This window comes from Crinia signifera, unplaced genomic scaffold (assembly GCF_055691185.1).
Source record: "Crinia signifera unplaced genomic scaffold, ASM5569118v1 HAP2_SCAFFOLD_272, whole genome shotgun sequence".
In the NCBI taxonomy this organism is placed as follows: domain Eukaryota; kingdom Metazoa; phylum Chordata; class Amphibia; order Anura; family Myobatrachidae; genus Crinia; species Crinia signifera.
Window position 1 is genome coordinate 16,321 of NW_028142165.1, and position 25,404 is coordinate 41,724.

General features: G+C 40.9%; 1 protein-coding gene across 1 annotated transcript in view; it reads left to right on the forward strand.

Annotated features, from left to right (window-relative positions):
- Window positions 1-25,404, forward strand: part of LOC146054612 (uncharacterized) — a gene marked incomplete at its 5' end in the record, with an annotated part of 31,665 nt that extends 6,261 nt beyond the window's left edge. Inside the window, 2 exons of the mRNA XM_083168084.1 lie at window positions 24,122-24,793; window positions 24,962-25,404. Coding sequence (XP_083024210.1) covers window positions 24,122-24,793; window positions 24,962-25,404 — 1,115 coding nt within the window. The remainder of the gene's footprint in view (window positions 1-24,121; window positions 24,794-24,961) is intronic.

Consider the following 25,404-nt stretch of genomic DNA (forward strand, 5'->3'; position numbering starts at 1 on the left):
ATATCGCCTCTTCTATTTCCTCTATTTTAAAAGGAGCCTCCAAAACCTCTGCCTCTGTATTTGTCAGATTGGGCAGCCTCACCCCCTCCAAATAGTCCGCAAGCTGTCCATCCGAATATGTGGCTTTAGATGTATATAGATAGGAGTAAAAATCACGAAAAACTGCTGTCACCTCAGCCCCAGAGTAACACATGCGTCCTTCCGTGTTCCTTACTCCCTGAATTATATTACTACCAACTACATCGGCTCGTGACAAATACGCCAGATAGCTTCCATTCATCTCGGCATGAAGATATTTCTCATGTCCAGAGAAGAGAAGCTGTCTCCTGGATTTTTCATACAAATAATCCACCCATTTTTTCTGCGCTTCTCGCCACAGTATTCTGTGCTCTTCTAACTGGGAGTTTATATATTGAAGCTCAAGCTGCTTATTGATGGTCTCCAGTCTCTCTTCCTCCCTTCTACTATTTATCTTGATTTGGGATATACTTTTAATGAAGAGGCCCCGTAAATATGCTTTAAAGGCATCGTGTCTAATCATGGGATCTGTTTCTATTTTATTTTTGGTCTGAAATTCTTTACATAGTGTAACTACCTCTTGCCCCTCCCTCATAAGGGTTAGCCAAAAGGCATTGAGTTTCCACATTTTCTTACACTGATCCTTATTTGTCTCTATAATAAGGGATATGGGTGAGTGATCCGAGATTCCTCTCGGGAGATAATCTATCTGAATTACATCTGGCATTAAATCGGGTGTGAGTAGCACCAGGTCTATTCGGGAGAGGGTATGGAAGGTCGCTGAATAGCAGGAAAACTCTCTAGCATCCCTATTTCTTTCTCTCCATGCATCTACTAGTCCCATTTCTGTCACAAATCGTGAGAAAGTTGTGGGTGAAGGGATCTGGGTATTTTTTGGTGTTGTTTCCCGCCATCTATCCAATGTCCCATCCATAACATTATTGAAATCCCCTATGCATATTATAGGGGTTGTTGGTGACATTGAGATAAATTTAACTGCTTGTCGCATTACTTCGTTTGTATATGGCGGGGGAACATACACAGCCAATATATGCAGCAGTTTGCGATTGATGTGTGCACGGAGAAAAACATATCTCCCTAATACATCAATCTCACTCTGCTCTATTTGAAATTGGACCGTTTTTTTGATAATTACAGATACCCCCTTGCATTGCTAGAGAAGGTGGAATTGTACACGTGGCTTACCCATGGTTTTTTTAATGCTAATACTTTACTACCCACCATATGGGTTTCAAACAAGCAAATTATATCAGATTTATATTTCTTTATTTGTGACATAACCAATGATCTCTTGATTCTGTCTCCCATCCCCCTCACATTCCATCCTACTACATGGGTTTCACCTCTCCCCATCCTACTTATACTTAATCAGTAAACTAAACCAAAAGAGGAAGGGTGAAGGGAGAAAAAAAAAGAAAAAAAAACTCAATATACCAAGGAGACAGACCGCGACCAGCGGTATATCTCTCCCATATTTCCTCCCTGCCTTCGTGATCACCTTTCTGCTTATTAAACACTGTATATATACATTTTTGTACTTTTTGCAGCCTTTTCCAATCAGTTTTTTGTACACACTTCCTTCTACACTTAAACTTCCATAGTCTATTTACCATATGGTGAAAAATAATAAAAAAAATCAAAATACGAAAAAAACATAAAAAAGTAAACCCTTCCCTTACCCTCCCTGTATAACCTTTTAAACCTAAGGCATACTTATACCCCCCATCCAATATCGCACCAAAATCACAAAAAATTAAATGTAAAAAAAGAAAAACACTTAAAAAATACAACAAATTAACTTTTGCATTAGGGGATAGGGGCATATGGATATACCCCTATGCTATCTACAGTAGGATCTCCTCCATTTACACTTTATACTGGACCCTGATTTGCCATAATCCAATGGTGGAAAAGAAAGCGAAGGGAGGAGAGGGGGACCAGCAAACTATCCCCGTCTCCTCCCCCACCTCCCCCACCACCGGACGCAGAAAAAGCAAGCATCAAAACCAATTCTACATCATAATATTGCTCATATCCTTCAAATTTACACTACACCGAAATAACTGTTTTAGTGTTTGCTAATTGGTTGTCTCTCAAGCCAATTCTCCGCTTCTTTTGGCGATGGAAAGAAATGAGTGGCATTGTCATGTACCACCCTTAGTCTGGCTGGAAATAACATGGCATACTGAATGCCTCTATCTCGTAGCTTTTTCTTAATTTGTATAAACTGTGAGCGGTTCTTCTGCACTTCTTGAGCAAAATCTGGAAACACCATGATGTTTTGTCCATCTATTTGTAGGGGGCCCTTTACACGAGCCAGCTGCAGGACTGCATCTCGATCTTTATAGTTTAGGCATCTTGCTATGATTGTTCTGGGGGGTGCACCAGGTGGAAATGGGCGGACCGGCAGTCTATGTGCCCTTTCTATAGAAAATTGGGGGGTGAATGCTGCTTTTCCGAATTGATTGATAAGCCAATTTTCAATAAAACTTTCTGGTGAAGCACCTTCTGCCTTTTCTGGTATTCCAATAAATCTAATATTATTACGTCTAAGACGACCTTCGATGTCGGCCATCTTGGCTTGCATGTTGTTTATTTGCACGGACATTTCTGTCACTTTTGTTTGTAGAGGGGTTGTTGTATCCTCTAATGAGGAGATACGGTGCTCAGTTTCGGTCACTCTATCCCTGATTTTCTGCATGTCCTGTCGCACCAATGATACATCCACCTGCACTTGCCCAATCTTTTCCATGACTCTCTGTTCTGAGATTGCTATGGCCTGTAGAATTTGTTGGGTAGAGTGCTGCGAATAAGGGGGTTTAGGGGTTTCAATTTCAGCTACTGAGGTCGACAAGCTAGTATCCCCTTGTTTGCTCTGTGTGGATCGTGTATACTTCTCCAGTTTTGCTGCAGCTGCCGCCGCTGCTGCAGCCGCTCCTCCTTTTACCATTTTAGGTATAAGTTACACACAGTACCGTAACCTTGCAGCACTATTACCCAATATAGGATTTATGAGACAATATAATCAGTACAGTTTGTTCAATACAAGGCAAGCAAAAAAAAAAAAAAGCAAAAAGAAAAAAAAGGAGAGAAAAAAAAAAATCTTTCTTTTTCTTTTTTTTGCAGCTCTATCTCTTGCTTGCAGATCGCTTTAGTGTGCCCTTTTGATCTTATATAGTATATGGCCTCAGGTGCCTTATCTCGCTTTCAGAGCTCCTGCTCTTAATGTCCCTTTGTCCCAGTCGGCCACAACCAGCACCTCCCCTTCAATATTCCGGGGGCCCAGCTTCTGCGGCCTCACCCCCCCTGCCACCTGCCACCTGCTGCACACTGTCTGGTGGTCTCCCCTGGGACACTCTAACAGGTACCTGTACTTTTTGGTGCAGACTCAGCCAGCAGGGTTCACAGTATTTGCAGCCTCCTTCTCTCTGCTTTATGTAGCATTTTTCTGCCCAGCGTAGCCACGGATATCACAGTTACCGGGTGTCAGGAGTATATAGGACGCAGCCGGAGATCACCTGGTTCAGCTCAGGGGTCTATTCAGTAGTTCAGTCCCGGCTCCCCCACTCCGTCTATATATTTATATATTTTTTTTTCCCTTTATGCTCAGCCAGCAGGGTCCTCGGGGATCCCAGCCTCCTCTCCCCTTTGTCGGCTTCTGCCCCTCAGGGCAGTCTCTCTGTGCGGTGCGGCTGCACACAGCACAGCCGCCGGTTCTCAGTAGCAGAGGAGACGCAGCCAGAAATGACCCGGCGCCGCTCAGAGGTCAACTCGGCGGTTCAATCCCGGCACCTCGCTCCGTCTTCCGGGCACAAGCTCCCAGGCACACGCGCTCCCGGCCAACTCCGGACTCTCCTGGCCTCCCTCACCGCCCAGCACTCTCGCAAATATCCTCCAGGGACCTCTCAGCCTCCAGGTATTTACCCCGTCGTGGCAGCACCTCTCTCAGGTTTTTTTTTATCAGGGCTCAGGATTCACCTCAGGATCTTTCTTGGAGGAGACGCAGCTCGTGCTGCTACTCCATACTGCTCCTAGCCACACCCCCCCAGTCAGTGCGAGGACAGTTTTGATGGACAGTTGAAGTTCCTTTAATCAGCGCTCCAGCCGAGCAGCGCTGGCTCTGGATGCGCTGAGGTCCTCTGACAGACACTAGAGGTCATGTTCACCTCTAGTGTCTGTCTCCTGCAAGGCGGTGGCCATCTTTGGAGTGGCCACTGCAGGCAACTGGGTCAAATGCATGGATTTTCATGAGGGGGTATCTGTCCACACTCTCATCAAAAAATGCATTAAAGTAATTGTAAAATCCTATCGCAGCATGTTGCCTAGTTTACCATCTTCAGATATGACCGCAACTTATGCTGCACTGGTCCTTGTATATAACCAATTTACAGCCACATACATAGTATACATACATGTAGCCGACACACACAAACACATATAGTATACATACACATAGCTGACACACACAAACACACCTAGCATACATACACATATACACACATATTATACATACACATAGCCGACACACACAAGCACATAGATACAGGTGACACACATATATAATACATACAGACAGCTGACACACACACATATTAGTATACATACAAACAGCTAAGAACACACAATATATACAAACAATGCTGACAAAAACACACAAATGGTATACACATAGTTGTCACACAGACAAGGTATACATACACACACATGCACAGTATACATACACACACACATGCACAGTATACATACACATACATGCACAGTATACATACACATACATGCACAGTATACATACACATACATGCACACAAGTAACACACACACACCTGCTTCACATACAAATGAAAACCAGCATAATTTATTACAGAGAAAATGGGGTTTAAAACCACTTTGCGCTGCTAGTGGATATATATTATAAAATACCACCGGACAGAATGATACTGGACACACTGTTCAATATTTGAATAAGTTTATAGAAAAAAATATAAAATAATATACATATCAGAAATGCATAAAATACACCAACAATTCATACAATAATATACAATAATAAAAATGCCTAAATGGCCATGTATGGGTCACATTTGCAAACTACTCTTTGAAATAAAAAACTCCGGAGTATATTAGTATTGAGAATTAGTAGCAATCATTCGTAGCAATTGAATGCATAAGCAGGGGGGGGAGGGAGAGGGGTAAAGGAGGATTGAGGCAGATAAGCCAGCGGCACAGTCAGATGTAACTCAATCAGATCAGGCTCAAATAGTGGGTTAATATGAGTTAGTATAAGACTGATAGCAAATTATATATATCTCACCCTCTGTAGATGGAATTGAGGGGATAAGTGTGGCGGGGAGCTGCCGGTGGTTGTTGGCTCGACCCGACCACAATGTGGAGGTGATGTGGGGAGCTGTTTGATCTTAGCGCTCGACCCAGAGTCCAATGACAGACGTGAATGTCCTGATGTTATGAGGTATGGGCGGCTGGAGTAGGAGCCAAATAGCGGGAGGAAGCGGGAGGGGGACCTCGACCGCCGACTTGTAGTCACTCGCTGCTGCCAGATGACGGTGGATCAGAGGTTTTTCAAAGACCGCGGCAGACCAGCTCGTGTGATGGACGATGGGGAAGGAAGGGGACGGATCTATCCGTCTTGAAAAAGTCTCCGCCTCCTGAGACGAAACGCGTCAACGTCATTGGTCACGTCACGTCTGCAAACCTCCGTGCCTTCCTTCCCCATCGTCCATCACACGAGCTGGTCTGCCGCGGTCTTTGGCTTTCAGGGCAGACTAACTTCTATTTTATGGTTAGAGTGAATAGGCACTCCTGCGCATACCTTTACCACACAATAATACAAATGAAAACTTCAGACTGTCTGTGTATATAATAAAGATAGTGCTTTTATTATGAAATAAAAACAAGTAAAAAAAGACGTATGTAAATTGCATAGGTAGGTCAGAAAATGTTAAAACAAGGGGGGAAGGTGGTGACCTTAAACCGGTATAGGTTCTATAATACAATGACAAACAGACATATAATGGGGGAAATTTACTAAAGGAAATTTGTAAAAAAATAGGTGTATTTGTATCCATAAATACACTTATTTTTGACATTTACTATCCCGAAAATACATCAATTCATAGTCGTATTGATGTGCTATCAATACGAATACGAATTGCCGTATTTTCGGGATAGTAAATGTAAAAAATAAGTGTATTTCTGGATACAAATACACCTATTTTTTACAAATTTCCTTTAGTAAATTTCCCCCATAACATAAATAAAGTCCAGAGTATGGATAGGCAAAAAGTCGTTGAGCCAAAAGTTCTGAGGCCTTGAGTGAGCAAAAGGTAGGCTGGGGTTGGTGGAAGTGTTCCACACTATTGCCCGCAATCTGTGGTCCTTAACAGGTATGGATGGAAATTACCGCGTGTATCTCTTTAAGAGATAGAGTGGTGTCTGCCGGCAGACTCATCCTTGTTAAGGTATATCCGCCCTTGTAGGATTTGGCTTCATGTATTGACTTCCGCCCTCTTTAGGCATAACGTGTGCTACCTGTACGGCTTTGTGGTGGGATAGCAAACAACATATAACTACTAACATATACACGAGTGACAGATGGTATTAGAGTGCTAATAAGGCAAGGTATCGGCGTTTTGCAGACAAACTAGTAGTTTGCTGGGGACGCAGTGTCCAGAGCCATCTTGTGGGTAAAAAATATATATACATGTATGTGTATATACACAGTCTGATCTGAAGCGTCCTGGAGAGTTTTATCAAATAATGAATTGGCTGTGAGTAAATAATTATTTGTAGGGTAAAAATACAGACCTCATGGAGAGGAGGAAACTATGAGGCGATGTTGTCCAAAGAAGAAACAAAGATGATCTACAAAATTGGTACCCTCGCACCGAACGGGTTTAACATCGACTTTGAGATCGCCGCATTCCTCAAAGATTGACAAAGCCTACCTTATCACACCATCACTCACCCCACATACCTGATGGACCTCGCATCATATGCAGCCAGTACTATATTCTCATTTTTATCATAATCTTTTTGAGATACCCTAGTGCAGGGCTGGGCAATTGCGGCCCTCCAGATGTTGATGAACTACACTTCCCAGCATGCCTTGCATCAGTTTCAGCATGGCCACATAGCAAAACTAATGCAAAGCATCCTGGAATGTGTAGTTCATCAACATCTGGAGGGCCGCAATTGCCCAGCCCTGCCCTAGTGTTATCCCCATACAACACTAGACCCCTCTATATTACCTATGACATACATAGAGCTCAATGTCAATGAGATGTTCCCCTTTTTGTTGCACTACTAAAATGTTTTGACATACTCTTCATCCCTCTCCCCCCCGATATATACTATCCACCTGTACGAACTTTTAACATATTTATTATATTATATTATATTTGAATGTTAAGGTGAGTTAGTTTGTTGTAGTGAGAGCTGGGCCCCCTGTGTTTGTATTTACTAGAGTGTGTGGTCACAGGCCACCGCACCCCACCCTGGGATGTGGGTGCTGTTTGCACCCCATTCCTAGGAATGGCGAGTGTGTTGGTACTTCTGTATCTATATATTTGGGTTGATTTTTAATTAACCTCTGTTACTGTGATCATAGCTTTCTCATGCACCCTTGATAAGCTCATTTACCTGAAACCTGTGACAGCTGCCCCTTTAATACTAATTCAGGTGCTGTGTTTGGGATTGTCTCACCTTTAAAAAAAGCCATGTTACTTGGCAGTTGAGCATTAACCCAGAGAAAAAACACATGTTCATTTTAGCTATGATGTGTAAGCAGGTGCCAGGTTCCCAAGAAAACCAGTTAGTGTAGGACTTGCAGTGAAATGGGGTCCCTTGGCGATGGGCTGCAAGCTTAAATGCATTGATCAATTCATGAACTAAAACCCCATTATTTATTTATTGATTATTTGAATGTTAAGGTGAGTTAGTTTGTTGTAGTGAGTGCTGGGCCCCCTGTGTTTGTATTATATTATATTATATATTTCCTTTTTCCTCTAAAATTCTCCTATTACCCTACAAATAATTATTTACTCACAGCCAATTCATTATTTGATAAAACTCTCCAGGACGCTTCAGATCAGACTGTGTATATTCACATACATGTATATATATTTTTTACCCACAAGATGGCACTGGACACTGCGTCCCCAGCAAACTACTAGTTTGTCTGCAAAACGACGATACCTTGCCTTATTAGCACTCTAATACCATCTGTCACTCGTGTATATGTTAGTAGTTATATGTTGTTTGCTATCCCACCACAAAGACCGTACAGGTAGCACACGTTATGCCTAAAGAGGGCGGAAGTCAACACATGAAGCCAAATCCTACAAGGGCGGATATACCTTAACACGGAGCTCACTACAGGAGTGAGGGCGGAAGCTGTATCTGGGCGGAAATGACGCAAGCGGCAACTGCGTCACGCCAGCCCAGCTTAAATAGGGACGGAGATGGTTACCAGTCACTCTGCACATCCTGACAAATCCCGCTTGACGGGTGAAACGCGTTGATCTCCAGAGACCTCCCTGACCGCTGCCTTACTTCACTGCAGCCGCGGGAGAAGGACGAGTCTGCCGGCAGACACCACTCTATCTCTTAAAGAGATACACACGGTAATTTCCATCCATACCTGTTAAGGACCCAGATTGCGGGCAATAGTGTGGAACACTTCCACCAACCCCAGCCTACCTTTTGCTCACTCAAGGCCTCAGAACTTTTGGCTCAAAGACTTTTTGCCTATCCATACTCTGGACTTTATTTATGTTATATGTCTGTTTGTCATTGTATTATAGAACGTATACCGGTATTAGATCACCACCTTCCCCCATTGTTTTAACATTTTCTGACCTACCTATGCAATTTACATACGTCTTTTTTTACCTGTATTTATTTCATAATAAAAGCACTATCTTTATTATATACACAGACAGTCTGAAGTTTTCATTTGTATTATTGTGTGGTAAAGGTATGTGCAGGAGTGCCTATTCACTCTAACCATTGTATATCCTCTTGGGTATTTGTGTAGTTATACCCCAGACACCCAGCAGCTACCTACCCCCCCTTTTACCAACCACCTACAGCGCAGTGGTCAACCCTTCTTTTTGTAACTTCTATTTTATGTGACACCTGCAAGGGAAGCAGCAAGTGGGGTCCCCTAAAATGATCTGCTCAGCTTGCAGGGGTTTCTGGCTAGAGCACTTGGTTAACTCTTATTCCAAGAGAGGAGAAAAAAAGAAGTACTCTGGGTGGGGGCACCCTTATATCACAGCCAATTCATTTGCTATTATTGCATCTGTCTAAAACATAGGATTTTTATTAGAGGAATTATTAAAATCTTTAGTGCAATATTATTTCCTTGTCTCACAGTAGCGCTCTGCAAAATTATGGTGATTGGTAATAAGGTTTTTTTTTATTGGGAATCGCCGATCACGTGGTGTACACACATGACCGGAGCGCAGCTGAGAGATGGGTATAGACCAGGAAGTGAGTGGCACGGGAGCAGCTGTCTAGAGCTTCCGACCCACACGCTACTCTAAGGGACAAGGACCCCCACTTTTTCATTGCTACTTTGTGCCAAACAGCCCACACCAACAGCCACGTATTTACAATTTTTTTTGCTCACTAACATAGCTATTTTTAACTTAACAGCTCGGCAGGGACACACAGACCCTGCACAAAAATACTTATAACTGGTTATACTATCCCCTAAAAACCACGACCTGCCTCTCTATGGAGGTTATTCTGGTTGGTGCTTAAATTTCCGAATTTTTTTGGAGCGGATCGCACGCCACGCTGTGCGGACATCGTACGAAGAAACGCCCACCGGTCCTCCGCATTCGGACGGACTCACACTTTAAGAAGAGGGCGTGTTTACGGACAACATCCAAACCTTGCGTGTGCGGTGGACACACACATATTCTGCACGATCTTACAGCGTCTGCACGGTCTTACCGCGTCAGAACATTCGGGAACCTGCCCGTACGCACCGATGCGGTGTATTATCGCAAAACTCACCACTATTATCGGAACTCACAAATTTGTCACATGACCCACTTATGAAATTAGGCAACATTGGTAATGTGTGTAAAAAATGCAGCCGTGCTTTGAGCATATATTTGGGTGTTTTGTAATGGTCCATTTAAGCTGCAATGGTTCCAATTAAAGCAATGACAAGAGTGTAATTAATGAGTAATGAGTAATGAGTAGAGGAGTGAATTGTATTGTGTTCAGCTGACATTGGTTCAGGTGCGGCCGTACTAATTGAGCGTTCCGAATGCCTAGCGCATGTCCGAGTGGTGTCCGCAAAGCAATACTTGCTTATGGAGACCGCATATTTTCTGCCTTTTGGTTCATTTGCAGTCGGTGTTCTGTCCGAATGCACGCCTACCAGAATTAGTGCACTCCCTCGTGTACGCCCATGTTTACGCCCAGTTTAGCCCACTTTGAAACTACTCCCCTGTGTAGTTCCGAATGACGCCCATATTACGCCCATATTTCCCGAGTGAATGCGGTGCTCTTTTCTGTACGGTATTAGTGAGAATGAGTACGGAGACCTTGCGTGGCACATGCGCATAGCGTTGCCCACGCATGCGCAGACGGCTAAAAAACGCCATCAGAAAGAATTCGGAAATGTACGCATTGACCAGAATAAGGCCCTATAAATTAGTGTGCTAAGCATAGTGAGGCACCGGGCCTGCTGCATGGCAAGCGCAGCAAGCACGTCCCCCCTTGTCGGGATTTCGGCGGTCGGGATTCCAGCGTCAGGATTTTGACCGCCTGGATTCTGACCGCCGGGATTTAGTACCAATCCCCCTTATATATCTCCCATGGTCCCATCTTCTAATATGTAGAACTATGTCCAAAATGATTTAATACTTATAAAATATATAAGCTCATCAGACAAAAACAGAATCATATAATTTATAAACATCACTTTTTATTTCAAAACAATCAATATTGGAATATCTGTCAGTAAAGCAAATGTCATTAAAAGGGAGAGATAAAAATCTCAGAGAGCGCAATTAAATCAATGTTTATATTAACCAGATAAAATGGTAAGAATGAAAATTCTGGATAAATTGCTGAATCGCCTTTAACGCTGCAATTGTATCAATGGCACAATCGGGATAACAGAGCCGGCTGCTTGAGCTGGTATGATAGTGACTGGGAGGAGCTGGTGGAACTCTGTAATGGATATAAAGCTCTTCCCTGTACTAGCCCCAGCACCAGTGTGAGCAGAACAGCTGTACATACACAGTATTAACAACCACATCGTCATTGTCTGTTCTACTGCAGCTCTACTTCCTAACAGAGACATTGTCCCAAGGGAAAATCAGCCCCCAGCTTACTGGTCACAGCTCTCATTTCTTAACAAGATGGAGTTATATAAACAACTCTCCATATTCATAAATTTATATGACCTCCTGGGAACACATATGGGCCCTCATTCTAATTCCTTCATTCCCCCTGTGAGTATGCACAGGAGACTGATGGTTAGGGCTTGCACATAATTAGTTATGCGCATGTGCAGGCCTTCTTTGCAAGCACCCTCGCCAACCCGCAATGTCAGCATGGCACTCGCACAGTAGGGGGGTGGCCAGAGGCGGCGAGGGGGCAATGCCCAGCATTTCATGGGCATTGCCATGCAAATGCTGGGCGTTCCCATGCTATGGCATGTCATGGGGTGCAGGGGGGTCTTCGGCCAGGCCCACCAAATATAAGGTAGTTTCCACTGACGTAAATTTGCGTGGCCTGAAGTAATCATTTGTTGGTTGGTGACCATTGAATGGTTTCTCCACCAGCGGGACATGCGAGGGGAGGAGTCTACATGACACACCCCTTCACATGGTTGGAGGAGATACGGTGGCAGTGGGCAACAATTTGGTGGGGCGGCAGGGTATGTCTTCTGGGACTCGGTAAGCTGCGTCCTTTGCAGCTATAGGAGTCAACCAGAATGAGGGCCATTGTGCTGAATCTTATGAGAAACATGCAACACTAATTCCCTTAGAATGAATTCTTATGTGATAAATAAGCGTTACCTTTCTAGTAAATCACTTGCAGCATGAAAGCATTTAAATGGTTTCTCTACAGCATGACTCCTCTGGTGTCTAGCAAGATGGCACTTCTGGGTAAAACACTTGCCACATTCAGAGCATGTAAATGGCTTCTCTCCAGTGTGACTCCTCTGATGTCGAACAAGATCTAGTTTGGTGATAAAACACTTGTTACAATCAGAACATGTAAATGGTCTCTCTCCTGTGTGACTCATCTGATGTATGAGAAGTTGAGATTTACATGTAAAGCTTTTTTTGCACTCTGAGCACAGATGTGGTCTCTCTCCTGTGTGACTCCTCTGATGTATAACAAGATGTGACCTTTGGGAAAAACACTTGCCACATTCAGAGCATGTAAATGGTTTCTCTCCTGTGTGAATCCTCTGATGTTTCAAAAGATGCGACTTCTGGGTAAAACACTTGCTACAGTCAGAGCATTTAAATGGTCTCTCTCCAGTGTGAGTCCTCTGATGTCTAACAAGATCTGGCCTGGAGATAAAACTTTTGCTACATTCAGAGCATGTAAATGGTTTCTCTCCTGTGTGACTCCTCTGATGTCGAGCAAGATCTGTCATGGATGTAAAACACTTGCTACATTCAGAGCATGTAAATGGTTTCTCTCCTGTGTGAGTCCTCTGATGTATAACAAGATGCGACTTCTGAGTAAAACAATTGCTACATTCAGAGCATTTAAATGGTTTCTCTCCTGTGTGACTCCTCTGATGTTGGTACAGATGATACTTCTGAGAAAAACATTTACTACACTCAGAACATGTAAATGGTTTCACTCCTGTGTGAATTCGCTGATGTATGAGAAGCTTTGATTTAATTGTAAAGTGTTTGTCACACTCAGAGCACAGATGTGGTCTCTCTCCTGTGTGACTCCTCTGATGGATGAGAAGCTGTGATTTACAGGTAAAGCATTTGTCACACTCAGAGCACAGATGTGGTCTCTCTCCTGAGTGAATCATCTGGTGGATGAGAAGATGTGATTTACGTGTAAAGCATTTGTCACACTCAGAGGACAGATGTGGTCTCTCTTCTGTCAGCCTCATCATGTATTATATGAGATACACTAGGCCGAATATGAGAACAGCTTTAGTGAATCCTCCAGAGGTGTAAGAAGAAATTACGTCCGTGGTTGTATTTATCAGAGATTGTCCATTCAACAATGAATTCTAATATCCTGTATTTTACCTGACCTGTAACAAGAAAAAGTCAATATTTTAATTATAAATATTACTGGGGTACATTTAATACTTTTATTTTCTTCAATTAAACTTTATTGTGTAGTAATAATAATGGTACACTATTCAATACATGCAAGAGTGATATATATGCATGGCAATAGGTAAACATCTGAATGGTGTATCATAGCAAATACAGCGGTCAAGTAATAAGTGCAATAAATCAGTATTGTCAGTCTACCTATATACCAAATAAATAGGCTGTAGTTTGACATTAATGGGGAATTCACTAAATTAATGATAAAACCTCCAAGAACCTTTGCTGTGATAATAACAGTATTGCTATTCTGAAAATTATTATGAACCAATACATGAGAATAAAAGAAGAGGGACACAAAACCTGACCACACAGGACAACTAGCCCTGGCCTCCGGTATCTACTCTGGGACAGAGGTAAGGCTATAATTAAATCCCTTTTAAATGTTGAAGGGAAGATCTCACAAGACTCTCCATTGTTCATGCCATGTGGTATATTATATAGTATCAGTATTCTACATTGGAATCCCCTCAGTATAATATAAACATAACTTTCCCACATATAAACAAAACTTGGGACTAAGAGATCCTTGTTCAGAGAGGACTCAATCCAGTCCCTGTTAAAAAAAACATGGAATAATCTGTTTTGAAACATCTGTAAAGAAGGCAGAAAAGTAAAATTATTTTGTAATATTGTAAAAGAGATGCTTGTTTCGTGCTCCCAGTTGTATGAATATTTGCTTACTTACAAAGGATTGGATGTGATATTGCCCTAATGTATGGGTTGCCCAAAGCTTCCAACAATCTGATAAAGAGCCAGACTGGAAGTGGTCATCGCTGACATCAGAGATCCTCCCCGGGATCACATTGGCACCCCAGCATATTCACAAGCACAACCAGAGAACCCCATGTTTCCACTCCTAAACATTGTCTTCCTTTCAATCAATCTGTGACGGCTATGTATATGGATATTTATTCACAATTTGCATGTGTAAATGTTCAATGTGATGCTACACATGCGCAGTTATTCAATAATCTGTAGGATTGCAATTATAATAAATAGTGACCCATGTTGAATTAGGTCCAACGTTCACAGTAATGCACCTTTTAAATATAATTCTATTATATACTGTAGTAATAGTAATGATTTATATAATGGTCAAATAAATCTTGACTTACTGATAAGATGATATCTCTAAAATAGTATCTAAAAATGATTGTATATTTATCATTATATTATCATGTATAATATAATTACCTTACTCTGGGGATCCTTCCTCTGCCTCTCTCTTACTCCTCCGTCCTCCCAGCTCTCCAACCAGTAACTGACCCAGCAGCTCCTCCATCAGCTCCCAGTGGCCTGATACAGCCTATTTATAGTCACTCCTCCCCATCTCTCCCCAGTAGTTCCCAGGATGCCCTGCAGGAATTCTTACACTGAGAGGTGACATGTAAATTAGGGTCACATGACATTAGTATATAGTCATTCACCACAGCAGCTCCTCCTGCCCAGCTCCTTGTCTTGTAAATGAAGAGTAAATATTCCTAAAGTCACTTACTACAATAGGAAATGCTAATTACACCCTGGCAGGGTAACACCTTGTATTCTAATTAGATTAATTGGACCTTTTATTTATTGTTTGGGCAGAGTTTCAGCAGAAAGACTTGTTCTACATATCAGCAGGAAAATAAGTGTTTTAAATTATAACAGTTATAGACATATTTACACAACCATAATGCCAATCAGTAATGATATAAAAGGATATTTTGGGACTTAAATTGATTTTAAGTTATCTTTCCTTGATGTAAAACTTGATGTAAAACTCAAAAATAGATAGAGGATATTCTGTCTTTGCTTTTAGATATGAAGACCGCAAACAAACAGTTGTGCGTCACAGTGGCGCTGCTGATAGTTATCCCACCACCTCTTTATACAATAATAGTACTTTCCTTGTCACAATAAATGACAGATGGTGTACTGCACTTTTTCTCTGTAACTCAAATGAAACAAAGATAGTGCACAATAAGATTTTGAAAAGGGACATGTCTTTAATTCCTCTAGCTGCGCTCACATTCTGTTCAAAGCAAACAGTTTTGAGGTTATATATAGGACCAATTACAAAGCTCTGGCTCATCCCTTGTGTTTATTTCTTGCACCCTGGGGGAAACAAAGCAAATATACATAGGGCAACTCCATATTCGCAACAATTATATTTATTATAAAATTTCACTCACATAAAAACATATAAAAATGGCATATCACCACTACGGGTACGTTGGTCTCCAATGTTCTCCCATATATTTCGAAGCATTCCTCAGTATATGACGGCAGTCTGTCAGTCCTCCCCAGGAAGTGTCCAACTTTAGGTGATCAAGTTCTGCTTAAGCGCACTTTCAGACAACGTCCTATCTCAGAATCAAGACTGACAAGACAAACGGAGCAGCCGGGAACCCCGCTCACGGCGTGGGCAATTGAACAAAAACTCCCCTAAAGTGGATTACAAAATGAATAGCCACGGAGCATAAGTATAACTCTTACTTTCTTCGCATTTATATTTCTAAAGCTTACTAACAACTAAAAGCCTATTTTTATGGCTAAGTGACTGAGCATTAACATCTGGCTGGAAACTAGCAATTTGTTTGCATTGGAGTGTGATTTTGGAGAGATCTAACATTTATATCTACAGACTAATATTGTCTCACAAAAGACTGCCGGTACTTATGTATTATCTGGGCTCCCATGTTAAATGCACCCCATTTTTTCATACCCCTACTATCCAACTACGCATGGAGTTGAGTTTATATAGTGTGGAGAGCGCAGCGAGCCACCGTGCCCGAAGCATGGCGAGCGCAGCGGTCTCATAAGAAAAACGGGAGCCGTGATATTACATAAGTACCAGACTGCCGTTAATCCCTGCTTTGCAGAAGTTAACCCCATGCATGCCTAACCAAGCCAAAAGCCTGCAATATATTTGTCTTTGCTTTCTATCTGCATTCTGAATGTGAAAGATAGATAGAGTGTGGATATGAACCACCTGAAAAATACCTGCTTGTGCTGAAAACACCAAAAGCACACTAAGAATAGTGAATAGTATGTTGAATATAAATGCTTTTTTTTTATGTGATTTATTTTGTTTTATGTAAATTTCACCGGCCGGTGTTCTCACTTTTTAAAAGTGTTTAAAAAATGTTTGTATTAGTAATCAAAATTATATTGATTTTTATCAAACCAAGTATCCAGTGTCCCTTCGCGTCGTCTACCTTGTATTTACTTCTAAAGAGGGGTTGAGTATCCCCTCTAGACGGCAGCAGGGACAAACAATTTCCAGCGCTTTGCTATTACTACGTTTGGTTATATAAAAGCTGCTGTCAGGTAATAAGACGGACACTGAAGCCATTATAACTCTTGCGTTACCTGACAATATATTCCCTGGCTACCTGCCTCTATGGATATGTAACATGCAAATTGTCCATACAAATGATGTGAAATTGTTTTATTAATAATCTTACATTAGACTAGTCACTGATTGATAATCTTGGGAAAAATATATACCTACAGCAGACAAGACAGTGTGAGATTATATCCCGATATTGTCATAGTTACTTGTCTTGCACTAGAAATGTGATGTTTCCATCTAAAAGCACATTCACTGGGATAATTATGTAATTACACCAGTAATTGTGTGCTCTCATATCAAGTCACGTGACTACTCTCGGGCTGAAGGCAACATTCACACATGAAATAAGACTATTATTATTGCTGAAATGTTCTTAGCATTGTCTTTTGCCACCCGCCCGTATGTGATGTACTATAAACACACCCGATCGTGCATATGTAATGATCGGGTGCAGTGAATATATGAATATCTAATGAGCGGCTCGGCTCCCGGCCCCCTGCTGGCTGCTCTGTGTAAAAAAAAAAATATATATATATTTTTTTTTTTATTAAATATATATTCATGTACTGTAAGCACATGAATACAAATAGCATGCCCCTTCTCAGAATAAAATTCCTGATTTTTTTACACCAAATGTAAAAAACAAAACACTTTATTTTAAAAGTTCACATTCCACTTCACCATAAAAAGATAGTGATTGCTACTCGGTGAAGCATGGCGATAATAACCTTGAAATGTATTCGCCATCTGGTCATTGATTAGGGTGATTCACCGTTTTAGTCAAAAAATCGCCTTACAGCACGAAAATAGCACAAAATCGCCATAGAATATGGCGAATCAGCCTCATTGAATACTGCCCTAAGTGATACATAGGGGTGAAATGTAATAGGATGAGAGATTTAGAAAGTGAGAGATATGTTAAGAAATCAATAGTTTTTTTTTAAAGTGGCAATCATTTACACTGCAAAATCAAACTGGTTTTGCAGAGTAAATGATTGCCGCTTTAAAATAACTGGAGTTTTCTTACCAAATCTCTCACTTTCCCGATCTCTCATCCTACAAAATGTCCCCCATAGTATCAGTATAATTAATTAGATTGTACTAAACAACAGTGCGCTTTACATCACCTCCCTGGGATATACAAACTTGTTACTATCCCTCTGAATGTTATTATTTGACCATTGATGTTTTGTTTCTCTCTGTGACAGTCATATATGTGTGTATATGTGCACTATTTTATTATATGATTTTTAAAAGTTTAGTTTTAGTATAACCTTCAATAGGTGGGAATAACTCCCCTTCCTATCCATTACTGGTTACAAACTCTAGAACTTGCCTAGCATTATCACATGTCCTAATGTAGATAGCCACTAATACTATTTTCAATTAATATCTTTTATTATGTGAATATTTATTTATTTATTATTTATTAACAGTTTCTTATATAGCGCACACAGATTCCGCAGCGCTTTACAGAGCATAGTTATAATCAAAAACACATAACAAATTACATTACAAGACAGTTTAGGACAAGTACATGGTTAATATGGATAGTTGCATCAGGGGACAGGACACTGAAGCAATCATCAGGGTGGCAGTGGTTTATATATTCTAAGAAAGGCACATGAGGAGAGAGGGCCCTGCTCGTGAGAGCTTACATTCTAAAAGGGGAGGGTTAGACAGACAGGGGTGACACAGAAGGGGAAGATGTGGGCATAAACAGTAGGTTAGGATGAGAGATGGTCAGGTTTTATGCAGGAGGGTGGGAAGATGACAGCTTAGTTTTTGATATTTTAAGTCTAAAGAAGCGCTGAGTCATCCAAGAGTAGACAGCAGAGAGACAGTTGGAGATATGAGTGAGGATAGAGGGAGAGAGATCAGGAGAGGAGAGGTAGATTTCAGTGTTATCAGCATAGATGTGATAGCGGAAGTCGAGTGAGCACATAAGCTCACCCAGAGAGGATATATAGAGAAAGAGGACACCTACTATCAATGGAAGAGCAGGAGAGGTGAGGTCATTAGAGGTACAGCTGGTCATTTTCAAAACTGACAGTGCAAGTACAAGCTTTAACAGTGATAGTAAAAGTTGTTTGCAGATGTAAAATGCTGATGTTATGGTTGAATTGCCAGATTAAGCAGCCAGGAGTAGTATGTTGTGTGAATGAATTTAACACACTCAAAGCAGACTTTGGTTTTCTCCGTTGTTGTTTTGTCCCTCAGTTTCACTTTGGTTTAACGCTGGTATAACGCTGTAGTTATGAATCAGTTTTCCCACTTTAATAACGGCCCACTTCAATCTAGGCCCACAGCCTATCCGGCCACAGCCGTATGCAATGACTGCTTAAGTACTCTAACAATGCATGAGTTCCCAATTCCCAATAATTGGAATCCACTCACTCAGTCCCCACCCCCTACAACACATAGCAATAAAAGTGGCTTAGAAAAACAAAACTAGCATTCCAGGATACTATATATCATCTAGAATAAAAACAAATTCCTCCCTAAACACAGGCTAGGTACTGTTGTAAAGTACACAGAGGAGATGTTCAGTGTGTTACCTAGAAGTACAAATCAATCCCACACAATAGATGTAATGCTCTGCAGTACAGAGGAGATGTTCAGTGTGTTACCTAGAAGTACAAATCAATCCCACACAATAGATGTAATGCTCTGCAGTACAGAGGAGATGTTCAGTGTGTTACCTAGAAGTACAAATCAATCCCACACAATAGATGTAATGCTCTGCAGTACAGAGGAGATGTTCAGTGTGTTACCTGTTGGAGACAAGAGATGATGAGTCAGATGAATCTGGTATAACGCTGTAGTTATGAATCAGTTTTCCCACTTTAATAACGGCCCACTTCAATCTAGGCCCACAGCCTATCCGGCCACAGCCGTATGCAATGACTGCTTAAGTACTCAATAGAATACTATTGAATAGAGTACTGAATAGAGGAGATACATTTAAAAGAGTGTCCCAACAAAAAGAGAGTGATTTTCCTTCTATTAATTATATGTACAACAAGTCTTTCTGCTAAAACTATGGCCAGACAATAGGTGAATCCTAAACAAAAGGCCCCTTTGGTGACATAACAGGATGCCAGAGCCTGATGTGATCTAATTACTATACAAGGTGTTACCCTGCCAGGGTGTAATTAGCATTTATCATTGTAGTAAGTCACTTAAGGAATATTTATACCTCATTTAAAAGACAAGGACTAGGCAGGAGGAGATGCTGTGGTGAATGACTGTATACTAATGTTATGGGCCCCTAATTTACATGTCACCATGAGCATCCTGGGAACTACTGGGGAGAGATGGGGAGGAGTGACTATAAATACTCTGTATCAGGCCACTGGGAGCTGATGGAGGAGCTGCTGGATTAGTTACTGGTTGGAGAGCTGGGAGGACGGAGGAGTAAGAGAGAGACAGAGGAAGGATCCCCAGAGTAAGGTAATTATATTATACATAGGATTATGCTGATAATTACACAATCAATTTTACTATTCTTTTGTGAATATTGTCTTGTTATTAGTGATTACATTTTATTTGACCAATATATAATTAGTTAATATTACTATATAATAGAATAATATGGTGTTATCCTACGTGTGACAGTGTAGTATTCATAAATCAATATACAAATTCATGAAAGTTCACATTATATGTATAAAAAAGAGACTTTATCATTTTTCATCAAAATTGTATGTGCCAATAATGTAGGGGCAGGAATCACTACGATACTTCATCAGGGGTGCTTTAAAAATATCTTTATTGATCTGTATAGGGGTTTCTCCTTATTTCAACAATGGATAATTGTCAGTATTGGTATTATTGTTAGTGGCTCAGGAAGGAATGAGCTCTCCACTGGGTGTGCTCTAACTTTACTATGAGGTCTGTTTACTGATCCATATTCACTCTTCTTTAAGAAAAGACTGAAGAATATAAATTGTTTGATTTCTGGCATAAATATGGTATTAGTATGGCCAGTATGTTTCCACTTATATATATGTTCAAGATCGTGACCTCAATTAAGTATTTTCAGAATTTTTTCTCCAATGGATAGATCATTTTATGGTCCTTAGAGATTAAATTCAATTTTTCAAAGGAACAAATAAAAGATTCCTGGTATCACCAGCAGTAGTGTTCTCCTCTGTGTCTTTCACATTGGACACAGAGGAGAACACTACTGCTGGTGATACCAGGAATCTTTATTTTTTCCTTTGAAAAATTGAATTTAATCTCTAAGGACCATAAAATGATCTATCCATTGGAGAAAAATTTCTGAAAAATACTTCATTGAGGTCCCGATCTTGGACATCTATATAAGTGGAAACATACTGGCCATACTAATACCATATTTATGCCAGAAATTAAACAGTTAATTGATATTCTTCAGTCTTTTCGTAAAGAAGAGTGAATATGGATCAGTAAACAGACCTCATAGTAAAGTTACAGCACACCCAGTGTCATGTAGCCTCACGAGGCACAGCTGTTTGGAAAGGTTACACTCCTTCAGGAACGATCAACGCCAGGCCACGCCCCAATGCGTTTCGTCGCGTGGACTTTGTGTGAACATATGTTCTACGCCAGGGCAGTGTCTTCAAAGTGTACACTGTAATTATACATTCTACATTAATTCTACGCCAGGGCAGTGTCTTCAAAGTGTACACTATAATTATACATTCTACATTAATATAATTAGATAAAATAAGATCAAATAACTTGCATTTTGGAATATAAATATATAAAATTATCAGATTTTTGTTTGTACAAATATTATCAAGTAATAATGTTTCATTAAGATTATTGCAATAACATACTAGTAACACATATTTGGGCAGATGTATTAAGCCTTAGCAAGATATAAATGCAAGGGTGATAAGGAGAGATAAACATCCAGCCAATCAGCTCCTTACTGACTTTTTTCAAACACAGGCTGTAACATGGCAGAAGGCAGGTGATTGGCTGGACGTTTATCTCTCCTTATTACCCTTGGATTTATCGCTTGTTAAGGCTTAATACATCTGGCCCACTATGATTAAAGTGTGAGGATACGGGTACTTCTCAGTAGCACACGTAGGGGGGTTTCTGAGTACCCTGAAAACCCCCTAGGAGTCTAAGGGCCCTAGCCTGAAAGCTGAGGATACCCTTTTTCCATGGGTACAAGAATTTTAAAAATCGGCCCTTGGGAACCAGAGACATCTGACTTCAAAGCAGTGGTCCCCATCCAAGACTGTTAATTGCTCTTCCCAGTCAGATATTTCAGGTTCTGTCTGACTTAGAGTTTTTCTGAGATTATACTCCAAAAGCTGGGACTCTCCCCCTTCGAAAGATACTAGTAGCTTGTCTCTACTATTCCCAGAATCAGAGATATCAGTCTTCCAGCAGCAGGTTACTGCTCTAGCTCCACACACCTGGTATGTAGTTTTATATACTCGTTGACAGATTGCTCTGCCTCCTGAATTCTGATCCCCTAGTCCTGAGAACCATTTGGTAGATGGGATTCTATAGTTTTTAATTCCATTAAAATCTAAGAAATCTATTTCCAGGAACTGGAGATATCTGCAGTCAAGCAAGCTGTCCTCCCACCAGAAAATTATGAATAATAAGCCCACTCCACTATACACCCTCCTCTGCATATTAAACATCCTCTACCACTCTGGAATTTATGTATCAGGACCCCTTCATTCAGCCCAATGCTCCCTTCTCCCACCCCATCTCCCACCATCTGTGCAGTAAAGGGGTAATTAGTGATAATTACTGATCCAGGCCCTACATGCTGAGCGGTTGATATAATACCCCCTACCACCCACGGGACATCAAAGCTTCCCCCAACCCTACCACTGGAGGATTGGTAGGGGCCCAAATACATCGCTATGCCCAGGGGCCTACAATGCTATTGACACCCCTGTATGTATGTATATATATATATATATATATATATATATATATATATATATATATATATGTATGTATATGTATGTATGTATGTGTGTATATATATATATATATATATATATATATATATATATAAATTATTATTACTATTATTTACATACATTTGGTCTATCTATAATACTTTAACTGACCAGCCATATACTGGGTCACCTAATTGTCCATCTCCATGCTTTGCTCCGCCCCTCTGGAAACCCCCTTCTGAAAATCCTGCGTTTGCCCCTGCTTCTATCACCCAGATTTTCACTCAGTTTATTTTTCACCACAAACCGACACAGGAAAAATAGGTAATGTTAGCACAGAAAAAATATACAGGTAGTGGCCCAAATAGCCAGTCCTTGTATAGGATATAGTTCCTCCATTGCTTCCATATTTGCCCATTACTATGTCAATTTTTGTTTTTGTTTAGGAATTTCTCATTAGATCACATAGTCATTTATATTCCATTCCCAGCTGATGTTCAATCATTAGGATCAGGGCTGCCATCATAATATGTGGGACCCGGGACTGACATAATAGACAGGGCCCCTCCCCTTTCTCAGACAGTCAGCAGCACTGGCCGCACTACTCAATCTGTACATTGCTTCATGGGAAATGTGAACTATGTTTATGACAAATTACACTTTATAGACTATAATCCTGGGCCCAATATCTGTCTGGGACTGGATAGAAACTTCTCTAAATGAAGAACACTTAGCACCAGGTGTATTTGATATGTAGGAAGGTTATGTTTCCACTCTACCAAGGGAATTCCAGTGTAGAATAGCAGATACTCTAAACTATTCCATGTGGTATGAACAACAGAGAGTCTTGGGAAATATTCCCTACAACATATGACAGGGGGTAATTTCAGCCTTCTCATGTGCGGCTCCTCTCACCCCCTGCCCCTTTCTTATCTTCTCATGCATTGGCTTATGATATATTTATGGGCAGCAATACTGCTATTATCTCCACAAAGGTTTCTTGGAGGATTTTTCATGTATTAATTCCTCATTTATGACAAACGGCATCATATTTATTTGGTATATTAATGGAATGACATTACTGACTATGGATACATATCAGGGCCACATGCATTGAATTATCTATTATTACATGTCGTGCTTTATGCAATACAATTATATTGGAAATTCAATTTTTTTTTGTTTTTATGTGTTACAGGTATAATACAGAAATTCTGCTAAGAACATTACAAGACATCATTGTTAAAAGGACATTATTCTCTGATCAAGCCAACTATAGATAGTGTTCTTCTATACAGCTCTGGAGGATTCACTAAAGACATTCTCATTTTCTGCATAGGAGAAACCTTCCACAGCTAATTTGTATCTTATCTAATACAGGATGAGTCTGACAGGAGAGAGACCACATCTGTGCTCTGAGTGTGACAAACGCTTTACATGTAACTCACAGCTTCTCATACATCAGAGGAGTCACACAGGAGAGAGACCAAATCTGTGCTCTGAGTGTGACAAATGCTTTACACGTAAATCACAGCTTCTCACACATCAGAGAAGTCACACAGGAGAGAGACCACATCTGTGCTCTGAGTGTGACAAATGCTTTACACGTAAATCACAGCTTCTCATCCATCAGAGGAGTCACACAGGAGAGAGACCACATCTGTGCTCTGAGTGTGACAAACGCTTTACATATAAATCACAGCTTCTCACACATCAGAGGAGGCACACAGGAGAGAGACCATATCTGTGCTCTGAGTGTGACAAACGCTTTACATATAAATCACAGCTTCTCACACATCAGAGGAGTCACACAGGAGAGAGACCACATCTGTGCTCTGAGTGTGACAAATGCTTTACACGTAAATCACAGCTTCTCATCCATCAGAGGAGTCACACAGGAGAGAGACCATATCTGTGCTCTGAGTGTGACAAATGCTTTACATGTAAATCACAGCTTCTCATCCATCAGAGGAGGCACACAGGAGAGAGACCATATCTGTGCTCTGAGTGTGACAAATGCTTTACATGTAAATCAGATCTTCTCAGACATCAGAGGAGTCACACAGGAGAGAGACCACATCTGTGCTCTGAGTGTGACAAATGCTTTACATGTAAATCACATCTTCTCATACATCAGAGGAGTCAAACAGGAGAGAGACCACATATGTGCTCTGAGTGTAACAAAGGCTTTACATGTAAATCATCTCTTCTTAGCCATCAGAGGAGTCACACAGAAGAGAGAACACATCTGTGCTCTGAGTGTGACAAATGCTTTACACGTAAATCACATCTTCTCAGACATCAGAGGAGTCACACAGGAGAGAGACCACATATGTGCTCTGAGTGTGACAAATGCTTTACATGTAAATCAGAGCTTCTCATCCATCAGAGGAGTCACACAGGAGAGAGACCACATCTGTGCTCTGAGTGTGGCAAAGGCTATATACGTAAATCACAGCTTCTCATCCATCAGAGAAGGCACACAGGAGAGAAACCATATAAATGTGCTGAATGTAGCAAGTGTTTTATCACCAGGCAAGAACTTGTTCGGCATCAGAGGAGTCACACAGGAGAGAGACCATATAAATGCTCCGAATGTAGCAAATGTTTTTCCCAGAAATCACACCTTTCTGAACATCAAAGGAGTCACACTGCAGAGAAACCATTCCAATGCTTTGAATGCAGAAAGTGTTTTACAGAAAAGAGAAATCTTCTTCTTCATCAGAGGATTCACACTGGATAA